At 47.2% G+C, this 15,323-nt stretch overlaps 1 protein-coding gene across 1 annotated transcript in view; it reads right to left on the bottom strand.

Moving 5' to 3' along the window:
- LOC121578775 (sodium-dependent neutral amino acid transporter SLC6A17-like) overlaps nt 1-12,794 on the bottom strand; it is a 48,640-nt gene extending 35,846 nt beyond the window's left edge. Inside the window, 1 exon segment of the mRNA XM_041893158.1 lies at nt 12,448-12,794. Coding sequence (XP_041749092.1) covers nt 12,448-12,727 — 280 coding nt within the window. The 5' untranslated portion in view covers nt 12,728-12,794.
- Nucleotides 12,795-15,323: the final 2,529 nt, after the last annotated feature.

The raw sequence follows: 15,323 nt of genomic DNA, 5'->3' as shown, positions 1-15,323 counted from the left end.
GCTACCAGCCCCAATGCATAGTGCCAACTGTAAAGTTTGGTGGAGGAGGAATAATGGTCTGGGGCTGTTTTCCATGGTTTGGGCTATGCCCTTTAGTTCCAGTGAAGGGAAATCTTAACGCTACAGCATACAATGACATTCTAGCCGATTCTATGATCCCAATTTTGTGGCAACAGTTTGGGGAAGGCCCTTTCTTGTTTCAGCATGACAATGCCCCTGTGCACAAAGCGAGGTCCATACAGAAATTGTTTGTTGAGATCGGTGTGGAAGAACAGAGCCCTGACCTCAACTCCTTCGAACACCTTAGGGATGAATTTGAATGACGACAGCGAGCCAGGCCTAATCGCCCAACATCAGTGCCCGACCTCACTAATGCTCTTGTGGCTGAATGGAAGCAAGTCCCCGCAGCAATGTTCCAACATTGGAAAGCCTTCCCAGTAGACTGGAGGCTGTTATAGAAGCAAAGGGGGGACCAACTTCATATTAATGCCCATGATTTTGAAATGAGACGTTCGACAAGCTTTTGGCCCATGCTTTTGGTCATGTAGTGTATGTTTAAAATATGAATTTTCAACATCATTTCGCTCACTGAGAACAGGGCTGGTGCAACAAATACATCAGTCATTATAAGGAGGTTTCGGAGTTGAATTGAGCATGTTTAATAGTCATTTCTATGGCCAGGGGTAAGAGATGTGGTCTTGTGGTGACGCTCAAGTGGTGACGCTCAAGAGGTGTGACGCTCATTAAAACTGATGGGGCATGTTTTTATCCATTTATGGTAGTGCTGTTAGGTTATGTTAGCACTGGGTAGTGCAGAAGCTACATTTACCAACTTCTGCAAAACACTGTCAATTCCAAGAAGATACAATAGAAAGATCACTGTGCCTGACATTGCTGCGCGGATGCATAGTAGTTCTTCAGAACTTCATGGAGGCTGCTGAGAGAGGACAGCTCATAATAATGGCTGGAACAGAGCAAATGGAATGGCATCAAACACATGGAAACTATGTGTTTAATGTATTTTATACCAGTCCACCTATTCCACACCAGCCATTACCACGAGCCCGTCCTCCCCAATTAAGGTACTCCCAACCTCCTGTTATGAGGTTACAGAAATGAGGTTTCCACTCCAGTCACTGTGTAACAGTTCTTAGATGTTTGCCTGACACATTGTGGTTCTGAACTACTATACCAGCACAGATTTACACTGTGCATCTGTAACTACAGACTCATGACAAAAAAAGTAATCATCAAGAAACGTTTAATTGAGAGTATCTCTTTCATGTTGATCAGAATATCAATTGAGCCCCAGCCTGCCCCAATGCCAGTATTAAATGACTATAAATAAATGGCACAACTATATTTAGAGTGGTGTTTGTGGAGCTGTGCTCCTTTCTTGGTAGCCCAGTCTGACTGTGATGGCAGGCCAGTGTAGTTGTCATGTTGTTCCTTCAGTCTGGGTCACTGAGCTGCCAGGTGAGCAGACGCCGCTAGACTCTTCATCAGACAGAGGTAGACAGGAAGAGGAGGAGGAAATGACCTCATAAAGGAGAACTTTCCTGCAACGCAGAACATAAAAAAATTGTAGTGTATCTGAGGTTTAAAAAAGCTTCTGAAGTTTGTAAATTCCACTTTAAAATTTCTGACTTGATTTTCCCTTACGAAAAATGTATAAACTCCAAAAGAAATGTCCACTACTCATAATCCACATAATAATTCACATTTCTTGTTGTAGCAAACTGGCTCAAATTAAGATCATATTTCTGTACAATACATATTTATAGTTCTACATTCAGTGACATAACGCAGTATCGCAAATATTTGTCTTAATACTAACACAATTTGAAATATATATTTTGATAGAGCAAAGTATCAGCTATCACCAGTGGTGTAAAGTACTTAAGTAAAAATACTTTAAAGTACTACATATGTAGTTTTTGGGGGTATCTGTACTTTACTATTTATATTTTTGACAACTTTTACTTTTACTTCACTACATTCCTAAAGAAAATATTGTATTTTTTACTCCATACAGTTCCCTTGACAACCAAAAGTACTCGTTACATTTTGAATTTTCAACAGGTGTCACGCCCTGACTCAAGGGACTTGTATTTGTTGAGTCAGGGTGTGTATTTTCTGTGTTGTGTTTGGCTATGTTGATTGTCTGTTAGATTCTAGTATGTCTAGATCTATGTTGGCCTGTGTGGTTCCCAATCAGAGGCAGCTGTCGCTCGTTGTCTCTGATTGGGGACCATACTTAGGCAGCCTTTTGGCACCTGTTAGTTGTGGGATCTTGTTCCGTGTAAGGTATGTTGTGTGTATACTACCTTGGACTTCACGTTTCGTTTGTTGTTTTGTCGTGGTGTTTATTCGTTAAATAAACATGTATGCTTATCACGCTGCGCCTTGGTCCTTCTCGTTCGTAAACGATCGTGACAGAAGATCCCACCAAAATAGGACCAAGCAGCATATTCAGGAGCAAACGCCGGGAATTCAACGGGAGGTTACATTAGTTGATGTCCTCCTCGGTTGGGGGAGTATTACGGAGGAAGAGGCCGTCCGTTACCGGAGGGCGATGAATGAGGATGCACAGGTAGGAGAGGAGAAACGGCGCCAACAGTGCCGACGACGGAGACCCGAGAGGCAACCCCAATAAAAAAAATTTGGGGGGGCACACGGTGTGGACGACGAGGAAGCAGGAGGCAGCGACAGGGTGATTCTGCAGGTTAGGAGAGGAGGCCACCAGGTTACGGGGGCTATTGGTTCAGATGGAGCAGGAGTTATTTGGTCAGAGGGAGGAGCTACAGGAGGCTATAAGGGAGAAGGAGAGTGTAGAGGCACGGCGAGAGGAGCTGGTTAGGCAGCAGAAGGAGCGGGGGTTTATAAGGGAACCCAGTCCCGCTCCTCGCACCAAGCAAGTGGTGCGTGTCGGCAGTCCGGTCCGGCCCGTTCCTGATCCCCGCACTAAGCCAGTGGTGCGTGTTCCCAGTACGGCCCGACCCATTCCTGCTTCCCGCACAAGGCCAGTGGTGTGTGTTCCCAGTACGGTCCGGCCCGTTCCTACTCCCCGCACTAAGCCAGTGGTGCGTGTTCCCAGTACGGCCTGACCCGTTCCTGCTTCCCGCACTAAGCCAGTGGTGCGCGTCGCCAGCCCGGTCCGGCCTGTTCCTGTCCCTCGCACCAAGCCAGTGGTGCGCGTCGCCAGCCCGGTCCGGCCTGTTCCTGTCCCTCGCACCAAGCAAGTGGTGCGCGTCGCCAGCCCGGTCCGGCCTGTTCCTGCCCCTCGCACCAAGCCAGTGGTGCGCGTCGCCAGCCCGGTCCGGCCTGCTCCTGTCCCTCGCACCAAGCCAGTGGTGCGCGTCGTCAGCCGGGTCCGGCCTGTTCCTGCCCCTCGCACCAAACCAGTGGTGCGCGTCGCCAGCCCGGCCCGGCCTGTTCCTGTCCCTCGCACCAAACCAGTGGTGCGCGTCGCCAGCCCGGCCCGGCCTGTTCCTGCCCCTCGCATCAAACCAATGGTGCGCGTCGCCAGCCCAGTCCGGCCTGTTCCTGTCCCTTGCACCAAGCCAGTGGTGCGCGTCGCCAGCCCGGTCCGGCCTGTTCCTGCTCCCCGCACCAAACCAGTGGTGCGCGTCGCCAGCCCGGTCCGGCCCGTTCCTGTCCCTCGCACCAAACCAGTGGTGCGCGTCGCCAGCCCGGCCCGGCCTGTTCCTGCCCCTCGCATCAAACCAATGGTGCGCGTCGCCAGCCCAGTCCGGCCTGTTCCTGTCCCTCGCACCAAGCCAGTGGTGCGCGTCGCCAGCCCGGTCCGGCCTGTTCCTGCTCCCCGCACCAAGCCAGTGGTGCGCGTCGTCAGCCCGGTCCGGCCCGTTCCTGCTCCCCGCACCAAGCCAGTGGTGCGTGTGTCCAGTCCGGCACGGCCCTTGCCTGTTCCACCGGTGCCTGGTCCGGCACCGGTCAGCCGCTCCACTCCGGAGCCAGAGCAGTCCGCTCCACCGGTGCCTGATCCAGCTCCGGTCAGTGGCTCCACTCCGGAGCCAGAGCAGTTCGATCCACCGTCGTCGGGTCCAGCTCCAGTCAGCGGTTCCAGTCCAGACCCAGACGTCAGCCCCTCTCCAGGTTCGGGGTCTCCCACACCAGGGTCCAGACAGGGCTTGGTACGTCGTGGGAGGAAGGAGAGGGGAAGCAGCGCGCCGAGGTCCAGACCAGACCAGGGGCGCAACAGGGAGGGGGAGAGTAAGTGGTGGTCACGCCCAGAGCCGGATCCGCCTCCGAGGCGGAATGCCCACCCGGCCCCTACCCTGTCTGTTAGGTTTATGTGGCGCGGTCGGAGTCCGCACCTTTGGGGGGGGTACTGTCACGCCCTGACTCAAGGGACTTGTATTTGTTGAGTCAGGGTGTGTATTTTCTGTGTTGTGTTTGGCTATGTTGATTGTCTTTTAGATTCTAGTATGTCTAGATCTATGTTGGCCTGTGTTGTTCCCAATCAGAGGCAGCTGTCGCTCGTTGTCTCTGATTGGGGACCATACTTAGGCAGCCTTTTGGCACCTGTTAGTTGTGGGATCTTGTTCCGTGTAAGGTATGTTGTGTGTATGCTACCTTGGACTTCACGTTTCGTTTGTTGTTTTGTCGTGGTGTTTATTTGTTAAATAAACATGTATGCTTATCACGCTGCGCCTTGGTCCTTCTCGTTCGTAAATGATCGTGACAACAGGACAGGAAAATTGTGAAATTCACGCACTTATCAAGAGAACACGTGGTCATCCCTACTGCTTCTGGTCTGGCAGACTCACTAAACACAAATGCATCTTTTGTAAATAATGTCTAGTGTTGGAGTATGCACCTGGCTATCCGTACATTTTAAAAACATGAAAATGGTGCTGTCTGCTTTGCTTAATATAAGGATTTTTAAATTATTTATAGGTTTACTTTTACTTTTGATACTTAAGTATATTTTAGCAATTACATTTACGTTTGATACTTAAGTATATTTAAAACCAAATACTTTTAGACTTTTACTCAAGTACTATTTTACTGGGTGACTTTCACTTTTACTTGAGTAACTTTCTATTAAGGTATCTATACTTTTACTCAAGTATGACAAATTGGGTACTTTTTCCACCACTGGTTATCACACCATGAAAAGGAACAACCCCCTTTTTTCTTTTCCATAAAATGAAAATTACTGGATTTATGTAAACTCCGTCAGACACCATAAAAGGCATTTCATTTTCACAATTATTGTCCAACAAGTGTTTAAAGGCCTTGATAGTTTTTCAGGTTGTATTTTGGTATGTTTTTCTAGATTTAGAACCTAAAACATTTATAAAGCAAACATTATCCCTTAGGTCTAGCACAGCAAATACTACAATTGCATACAGTGCCTTAAGAAATTATTCACACGCCTTGACGTTTTCCACATTTTGTTGTGTTACAGCCTGCATTTAAAATAGATTAAACTGAGATTTCTTTGGTCACTGGTCTACACACAATACCCCATAATGTCGAAATGGAATTATGTTTTTCAAAATGTGTACAAATTAATAAAAAATGTTAAACTGAATTGTCTTGAGTCTATAAGTATTCACAGTGGTGTAGTGGAGGGTATACGCAGGTATACACCATATACCCACTTATTTTTCAGTGGGCATTGCATATACTCACTTCTTAATCCCCACTGATACATATTAAAGTAGTGTAATGAAGGTATAAGCCATATCAATTAATAAGGCTGATGGAACAGATCAGAATGTTTAGCTTAAAATGTTGATAAACTATTATTAAATCACATTTTAGGCACAGTAATGTCCACACGTTGTTAGGCCTACAGCTGAATGTTCCAAAATGCAATTTGTAGGAAAACACTGTTTTAAAAAGCTCACCGCACACGCGAGCGGTTTCATGGACAGATGGAAATATCCTTTAGAAAAGTAAAAAGAGGGCAGATTTAAAGATGCAACAACTATCTTGGGTTGCTAATATGACTAGGATAATGCCTTTGGCTGCTAGAAAATGAAAGAAAGTTTAAAGAAAATGATGGAACAGGTTAGTATTAGTATTGTAGGTTTCCGTAGGTAATTGTAGGTTAGTATCGAAGCACGAGGCTAGCTAGCTAGCGGGTAGCTACTGGTAACGATTAGCAACGACTAGCAACGGTGGAGAGCTTCTCATATGGTGTTGAGTAAAGCTTAACCATATATTAGATCGTAGGTTGGTAGTTAGTTGTAGTTAGGTATTGTATTTATTATAGGTTAGTATTGTTGTTATTGTAGGTTTCCGTAGGTAATTGTAGGTTAGTATCGAAGCACGAGGCTAGCTAGCTAGCGGGTAGCTACTGGTAACGATTAGCTGTTTCCAATGTTAAATGTGCTGCTAGCCAACGTTTAATTTTTGCTGCGTTATGCGTTATGAAAGGAACTAGACACGGACATGAATTATCTGTTTAGTGTGCTAACACACTCTTGGCAGTTTGTTGTAACCAAGTATTGGTGCTAAATTGTGTGTTAATGGATGCTAGCTTGCTAGTTAGCTACGGCGTCATAGCTAGGTATCGTGGGTAGTTACTGTGTCTTGGCAGTGTCTTCCGCCGTGCCGGCTGTAGCACGAAGCGAGCTAACTAGCCGTTTTTTCGAACAGAGTCAGAGTCAACACAGTAGCCATTGTGTGCCGGGTGTAGCACGAAGCTAGCTAGCTAGCCGTTCTTCAAACAAAGTCAACACAGTGGCCATTGCTAGCTACCCAACACGACCAGCGAACTGTACGGTAGTAGCTAATTACAATATACTTGTCCTAGCTAGCCAACGTTGAATCATTGCTGCGTCATGAAAGGAACTTGACACAGACACGAATGATCTGTTTAGTGTGTTATCACACTATTGGTGGTTTGCTGTGACCAAGTGTTTGTGCTAAACTGTGTGTTACTGGATGCTAGCATGCTAGTTAGCTAGTTAACACACTATTGGTGGTTTGTTGTGACCAAGTATTGGTGCTTAACTGTGTGTTAAACTGTGTGTTATTGGATGCTAGCATGCTAGTCAGCTATGGTGTCATAGTTAGCTAGCTGAATAAAGTGGGTTGAGTCTATTCCTTTAAACATTGAACAACTGTGGTTCACAACAATTTCTGATTTCTAAAGGTGGAAGTTGGGAGAGTTTCTTGTTCGGGTGGTTCAGTGAAACAATTTTAGTTTCTGAGGTAGAAGTTTTTGGTGAGGGAGGCCCCCCTCTCTCCTCTCCCAGATGCTTAGCTCATTTCATTCCGATCTCCTCTGCATTTTTGTAGCCATTTGCTACAGCCTGTCAACTATGCCTCTGCCTATACCTGTTCTCTCCTCTCTGCACAGGCTACACAAACAACGCACCACACCGCGCGGCTGCTGCCTCTCTAACCTGGTGGTCCCTGCACGCACCCCTCACCTGGAGTTCCAGGTCGCAGGCAGCCTCTGGAACTGCCGTTCTGCTGCCAACAAAGCTGACTTCATCCCAGCCTATGCCAACCTCCAGTCCCTCGACTTCCTGGCGCTGACGGAAACATGGATCACCACTGAAAACACGGCTACTCCTACTGCTCTCTCCTCGTCTGACCATGTGTTCTCGCATACCCCGAGAGCATCTGGTCAGAGGGGTGGTGGTACAGGAATCCTCATCTCTCCCAAGTCGACATTCTCAATTTTTCCCCTAACCCATCTGTCTATCTCCTCATTTGAATTCCATGCTGTCACAGTCACTAGCCCATTTAAGCTTAATATCCTTGTCATCTATCGCCCTCCAGGTTCCCTTGGAGAGTTCATCAACGAGCTTGACGCCTTGATAAGTTCCTTTCCTGAGGATGGCTCACCCCTCACAGTTTTGGGGGATTTCAACCTCCCTATGTCCACGTTTGACTCATTTCTCTCTGCCTCCTTCTTTCCACTCCTCTCCTCTTTTGACCTCACCCTCTCACCGTCCCCCCCTACTCACAAGGCAGGCAATACGCTTGACCTCATCTTCACTAGATGCTGCTCCTCTACTAATCTCACTGCAACTCCCCTCCAAGTCTCCGACCACTACTTTGTTTCCTTTTCTCTCTCGCTCTCCTCCCACACTACTCACTCTGCCCCTACACAGATGGTAATGCGCCGCCGCAACCTTCGCTCTCTCTCTCCCACTACTCTCTCCTCTTCCATCCTATCATCTCTTCCCTCTGCTCAATCCTTCTCCCTCCAATCTCCTGATTCTGCCTCCTCAACCCTCCTCTCCTCCCTTTCTGCATCCTTTGACTCTCTGTGTCCCCTATCCTCCCGGCCGGCTCGGTCCTCCCCTCCAGCTCCGTGGCTTGATGACTCACTGCGAGCTCACAGAACAGAGCTCCGGGCAGCGGAGCGGAAATGGAAGAAAACTAAACTCCCTACCGACCTGGCATCTTTTCACTCCCTCCTCTCTACATTTTCTTCATCTGTTTCTGCTGCTAAGGCCACCTTCTACCACTCTAAATTCCAAGCATCTGCCTCTAACCCTAGGAAGCTCTTTGCCACATTTTCCTCCCTCCTGAATCCCCCCCCCCCTCTCTCTGTGGATGACTTCGTCAACCACTTTGAAAAGAAGGTTGACGACATCCGATCCTCGTTTGTTAAGTCTAATGACACTGCTGGTCCTGCTCACACTGCCCTACCCTATGCTTTGACTTCTTTCTCCCCTCTCTCTCCAGATAAAATCCTGCGACTTGTGACTGCAGGCCGCCCAACAACCTGCCCGCTTGACCCCATCCCCTCCTCCCTTCTCCAGACCATCTCCGGTGACCTTCTCCCCTACCTCACCTCGCTGATCAACTCATCCTTGACCGCCGGCCATGTCCCTTCCGTCTTCAAGAGAGCGAGAGTTGCTCCCCTTCTCAAAAAACCAACACTCGACCCCACTGATGTCAACAACTACAGACCAGTATCCCTTCTCTCTTTTCTTTCCAAAACTATTGAGCGTGCCGTCTTTAGCCAACTCTCTTGCTATCTCTCTCAGAATGACCTTCTTGATCCAAACCAATCAGGTTTCAGGACTGGTCATTCAACTGAGACTGCTCTCCTCTGTGTCACGGAGACTCTCCGCACTGCTAAAGCTAACTCTCTCTCCTCTGCTCTTGTCCTTCTAGACCTGTCTGCTGCCTTTGATACTGTGAACCATCAGATCCTCCTCTCCACCCTCTCCGAGCTGGGCATCTCCGGCGCGGCTCACTCCTGGATTGCGTCCTACCTGACCGGTCGCTCCTACCAAGTGGCGTGGCGAGAAGCTGTCTCCGCACCACGTGCTCTCACCACTGGTGTCCCCCAAGGCTCAGTTCTAGGCCCTCTCCTTTTCTCCCTATACACCAAGTCACTTGGCTCTGTCATATCCTCACATGGTCTCTCCTATCATTGCTACGCTGACGATACACAACTAATCTTCTCCTTTCCCCCTTCTGATAACCAGGTGGCGAATCGCATCTCTGCATGTCTGGCAGACATATCAGCATGGATGACGGATCACCACCTCAAGCTGAACCCTGGCAAGACGGAGCTGCTCTTCCTCCCGGGGAAGGACTGCCCGTTCCATGATCTCGCCATCACGGTTGACAACTCCGCTGTGTCCTCCTCCCAGAGTGCGAAGAGCCTAGGCGTGACCCTGGACAACACCCTGTCGTTCTCCGCCAACATCAAGGCGGTGACCCGCTCCTGCAGGTTCATGCTCTACAACATTCGGAGAGTACGACCCTGCCTTACACAGGAAGCGGCACAGGTCCTAATCCAGGCACTTGTCATCTCCCGTCTGGACTACTGCAACTCGCTGTTGGCTGGCCTCCCTGCCTGTGCCATTAAACCCCTACAACTCATCCAGAATGCCGCAGCCCGTCTGGTGTTCAACCTTCCCAAGTTCTCTCACGTCACCCCCCCCTCCTCCGCACACTCCACTGGCTTCCAGTTGAAGCTCGCATCCGCTACAAGACCATGGTGCTTGCCTATGGAGCAGTGAGGGGAACGGCACCTCTGTACCTTCAGGCTCTGATCAGTCCCTACACCCAAACGAGGGCATTGCGCTCATCCACCTCTGGCCTGCTGGCTCCCTTCCTCTGCGGAAGCATAGTTCCCGCTCAGCCCAGTCAAAACTGTTCGCTGCTCTGGCACCCCAATGGTGGAACAAGCTCCCTCACGACGCCAGGACAGCGGAGTCACTCACCACCTTCCGGAGACATTTGAAACCCCACCTCTTTAAGGAATACCTGGGATAGGATAAAGGAATCCTTCCCCCCAATTGTAAAGTGGTTATCCCACTGGCTATAGGGTGAACGCACCAATTTGTGAGTCGCTCTGGCTAAGAGCGTCTGCTAAATGACGTTAATGTGCCCTTGAGCAAGGCACTTAACCCTAATTGCTCCTGTAAGTCGCTCTGGATAAGAGCGTCTGCTAAATGACTAAAATGTAAATGTAAAATGAGAACGCATATGAGGAAATCTATAAAAAATTATTGCCTCCACGTTTCTATGGTGGGATTTTGGCTATAACCTACTCTGAAGTAAGGTAAGAAGACATACCTCATAATATGAAGTAAAACGTCAGGTTTCAAACAATTAAGGAACAGGAAAAATATAGCAATGCTAATGATAGGCCTAACTGTCTTCTGGTAGATGAAAATACTTTCCCAAAAACCTTAAATGTTAACTAGCTACAAAGTAGCCTATGCCTACCTGGCAGAATAATATCATGATTATTTGCATCAATCCAGTAGCCATTTATTTTGCAAACTCAATCTCATGTGCTACAGAAATACTGCTAACCAAACAACAGTGCTAGGTGTCTGCACACTTGAATTAAAGGGTAACTACACAGACCTCAAAAGTGATCTCCTGATGTGGTTTCAGCATTGTTATGGACTTAGAAACATACAATGATGTTGTTTTTATGAGAAAAAAACTCAGGAAAATAATGTCTGACTCAGTTGACAGCCTTTTATCTGTTTCAACAGTAGGCTTACTATTAGCCTACTGCATAGTAGAGCTTGGGTTGGCCTGACTGTGAAAGACCAATATGGGATTTGTCATTTTAGGTCATTCAGAGTGTATGTCACTGTTTCTTATAGAGACCAGGGAGGTTTTCCAATGCCTCACAAAGAGCACCTATTGGTAGATGGGTAAAAAAAAAACTAAAAAAACAGACATTGAATATCTCTTTGAGCATGGTGAAGTTATTAATTACACTTTGGATGGTGTATCAATACACCCAGTCACTACAAAGATACAGGCGTCCTTCCTAAATCAGTTGCCGGAGAGGAAGGAAATCACTCAGGGATTTCACCATGAGGCCAATGGTGACTTTAAAACAGTTACAGAGTTTAATGGCTGTGATAGGAGAAAACTGAGGATGGATCAACAACATTGTAGTTACTCCACAATACTAACCTAAATGACAGAGTGAAAAGAAGGAAGCCTGTATAGAATCAAAATATTCCAAAACATGCATTCTGTTTGCAATAAGGCACTAAAGTAAAACCGCAAAATAAATTGGCAAAGCAATTAACTTTTTGTCCTGAATACAAAGTGTTATGTTTGGGGCAAATCCAATACAACACATTACTGAGTACCACTCTCCATATTTTCAAGCATAGTGGTAGCTGCATCATGTTATGGGTATGCTTGTAATCTTTAAGGACTGGGGAGTTTTTCAGGATAAAAAAGAAACGGAATGGAACTAAGCACAGGTAAAATCCTAGAGGAAAATCTGGTTCAGTCTGCTTTCCACCAGACACTGGGAAATGAATTCACCTTTCAGCAGCACAATAACCTAAAATATGATTTATTTGTGTGCTTCTACAGTTCTACTTAGGAGCACTTCATGTATGTCAGCGTAGAGCCCTGAAATTTTATAATAAATAAGCCGTATCACTCAGTATTTTGTGGCAGGGCAGGCACTTTGTTGATTCTTGGTGTTCAGTTGTAGAACTGTTTATCTGTTTTTATTATTGGATATAAATAGTTTATTTTAAAAGTTGCAGGTCACAAAAATAAAATGGAATTAAGCAATATACCCCATTACTTCTTACTAGTGATACATTTCTTGTTTTTGAAACATTAGACAGCATGCTCATCTGTTGTTGTTTTTGTGTGTGTGTGTGTGTGTAATTATGGTGAAAAAATATTTTGGCTGGTAAAAAATCTGAGTGCTGGTCGATATTTTGGTCTACCTGCCACAGTGGCAGGTGGACCAAAAAGTTAATTTCCCACCCTGATTGTCCTTCTTGACTTTCAAGAATCCATGAGCAAATTTCCTGCTATTCTACAAATTGAGAACATTTTGCAGTTTTAAAGTAAATGTACTGTAATTTTAAAGATTATTGGGAGGGGGGTCAAAGCTCGTGGGGCCCCCCACCTTGAGGGAGCTGTGGGGGTGTGTGCTACGCCAGTGTCTATATTCTGTTTACAAGTTATTCAGTGGTGCTGTCTCCTACTCACCTCCTCCATTCTTTTGGCACAGGTAAGGGAAGCGCCAGACGTTTCCTAGCCCCACAGAGAAGCCCACCTGGGCCAGGATGTACTGCAGCTTGCTATTCCAGGCCGGGCGGCCATCGTTCTCTGGGGGCTCAAGAACGATCTTCTTCCCGGGGACCCCTCCAACATTCAGAGAGCTGTTCTTGTAGTCGAGAGGCTCTTCGTGAGCGAGCAGGTCTGCCACCGACTCTGTGACATGCTCATTGGTGTGCTCACGCTGCGTCACCTTACTGTTCGTACGCATCAGGAATGCTGAGGGGGGAGCTGGGAGGGGAGTGGGAGGCGGAGAGAGAGAGAGAGACAGACAGACAGAGAGACTGAGAGAAATGGGGAGTGAAGGTTGTACTGTAGGCACAAAGTAGAGGGGTTGAATGCTAGGTGGCAGATGTTGAGAAGAGAGCGCGAGTGCAGTGTTCCTGATTTGGGCTTTGGTGCTGTGAGAGAAAAACAGAAATGAAATCTGTCAGTGTGAGTCACTTGAAAGCTTTTACTATTTCACAAAAAAAGTAAGGTCAAAGCAATATAGCCAACAGGGAGGACATTTAACAGATTGTCACATTAAAACTGTCCTTAATAGATGACAGCATTAATTTCCTCTACAATCATTGACTCCTGACAAGGTGCTTGTGTTTCATTAGAAGTTAAGTTGGCATATCTTTCTGTGTTGCTGTGGGCCTCAAGTAACACTTCAGTCACAGGATCACTGACACAATGGCCCTGTTCCATTTAGTGCTTAGCCAGGCTTGTAATAAGATGCAGGTCTATAACACAGTCGAGTCTCTCGATAGAGCAGGGGTGTCAAACGTCCGGCCCGCGGGCCAGGTCTGCAAACGGGTTTAATCGGGTTGGACGTCATCAGAGCGCGCAACAGAACCGTGTAATGCCTACACTCGGTTTGTTGTTTTTATGAAATCGTTTTTAAAATCATAGCTAAAGTTTGCATTGCTACTGATTCCACAACGCGGTCAGCCTTTACGGCTGGGACCGCAAGTTTGTGTCCCAGATTCCTGGTTACCAACAACGACGAGACGACCTACAGAGAGGAGCAAGCTGAAAGTTGGATGTCTCTCATGGCTTCGCTCACCCCTGGATGTACCACCTGCCAGTACCTGAGCCGGAGAGTCGCTGAGCTGGAGGGGAGAGTATCTGTCTTGCGCCAGATCAAGGAGGACGAGGAACTCCTGGACTCCATGGTTGCACAAACCACCTCCAAAATCGACGACGTCACCTGCCCCTGGCTCGGCACCTCCACTTCTGGGGAGCCTGTAATGGAGAAACTCCATTCGGTTCCCTTAAATGAGCCTTGGCCCAGGCTAGGAGCTAAACCGAAGGGCCCGGTCTGTTCCACCCCTTCTGCTCCGCCTCAGGATGCCTGGATTGCTGTCCGGGGAGTAAAGCACTCCAGGAAACGGAATCCATCAAATGTTTCGGAAGTGCTACAATTGGGGAGGAGATTCAAGGTCCTGGAAGACCTGGAAGTGCATTCCAATCATACTGTACAGGGTCCCTCCACTACATCTCTACTGCTGCCGTCTCACTCTCAGGTGGAAGTGCCCAAGCACACTCATCTGCGCTCCTTGCCTACCGCTAGATCGTCAGTCTCAGCTACTAGCCCCCCTCAACCTGCTAGGAGGCAGATCACCCGGGAGAGGCCCCGTCATTTACCCAATAAACCCATCTGTAGTCCTTCCGTTCTCGTGGTGGGTTCATCCATGGTCCGAAACGTTTCAATCCGGAAAGCTGAGACTTTCTGCTACCCTGGCGCTAGGATCCCTGACCTAAATTCCATGCTACCGCTACTTATTAGCAAGCACTCCGCCGCTTCAACTGTCATTGTCCATGTTGGGTCAAATGACATTAAACTCCAGCAGTCAGAGAAATTGAGAGACGATTTTAAAACATTGACAAATACGCTGCTGGAATCTGGGAAGCAGTGTGTTGTTTCTGGTCCTTTTCCATCCCCATGCTACACGGATATGGTTTTAGGTCGTATACGCCAATTACACACCTGGCTTAAGGGATACTGCTGCATGATGGGAATTCCTTTTGTGGATAACTTTGCAGCTTTTACAGACCGACCAGGTCTATTTCTTCGGGACAATTTACATCTTAACAGGTATGGCTCCAGCATCCTCTCCACCAACATGTCTCTTACTCTTGCCTCATGTAGAGCCTTTGATTCCTGACGTTGTGTCTTTTCGGGGGTTGACTTTTGGGATTATACGCTCCCCTATCAGACTATGTTCAATGCTCCTCTCCCAGTTTCATTAATTACTCCCTCAATTGCAAATATGGAACAAACTTCAGCTAACAACCTTTCTGCAATTCCTAGATTATTGTCCAATCACCGTATTGCGAATACTACTTACATGCAGAGAGGTATTGTTAGTAGTAATCTTGTCCCCATAAAATTGAGCTCTGTCAATAGCCCGAAAATGGTTTATTGCTCATTCAGTGCAGCTTCAGGTGCTACCTTGGATACTCCATCTGATATGAATTCCCGTAGCAATGGCATTGGAATAATTCATTTGAATGCTAGAAGCCTGCTCCAAAAGTTGGACTTTATTTAAATTTTGGTCTCATAATCAAATGTTGACGTACTGATTGTATCTGAATCGTGGCTGTGTGATTCTGTGCCTGATTCAGATGTTCAGTTGATTGGGTACAATATTTATAGAGCTGGTAGAGTTGGTAGAGGTGGTGGTATCGCGATTTATGTAAAATGCTGCTTAAATGTTTCTGTGTCCATATCAACCTCTGTCCCAAAGCAATATGAATGTCTAGTTTTAAATGTGGTACTTGGTAATAATGCTCTTTTAACTCTAGCAGGGGTATATCGC

Source organism: Coregonus clupeaformis, chromosome 12, assembly GCF_020615455.1.
Source record: "Coregonus clupeaformis isolate EN_2021a chromosome 12, ASM2061545v1, whole genome shotgun sequence".
NCBI lineage: Eukaryota > Metazoa > Chordata > Actinopteri > Salmoniformes > Salmonidae > Coregonus > Coregonus clupeaformis.
Note: the sequence above shows the minus strand (reverse complement) of the source record. Positions and strands in the feature narration are given on the sequence as shown.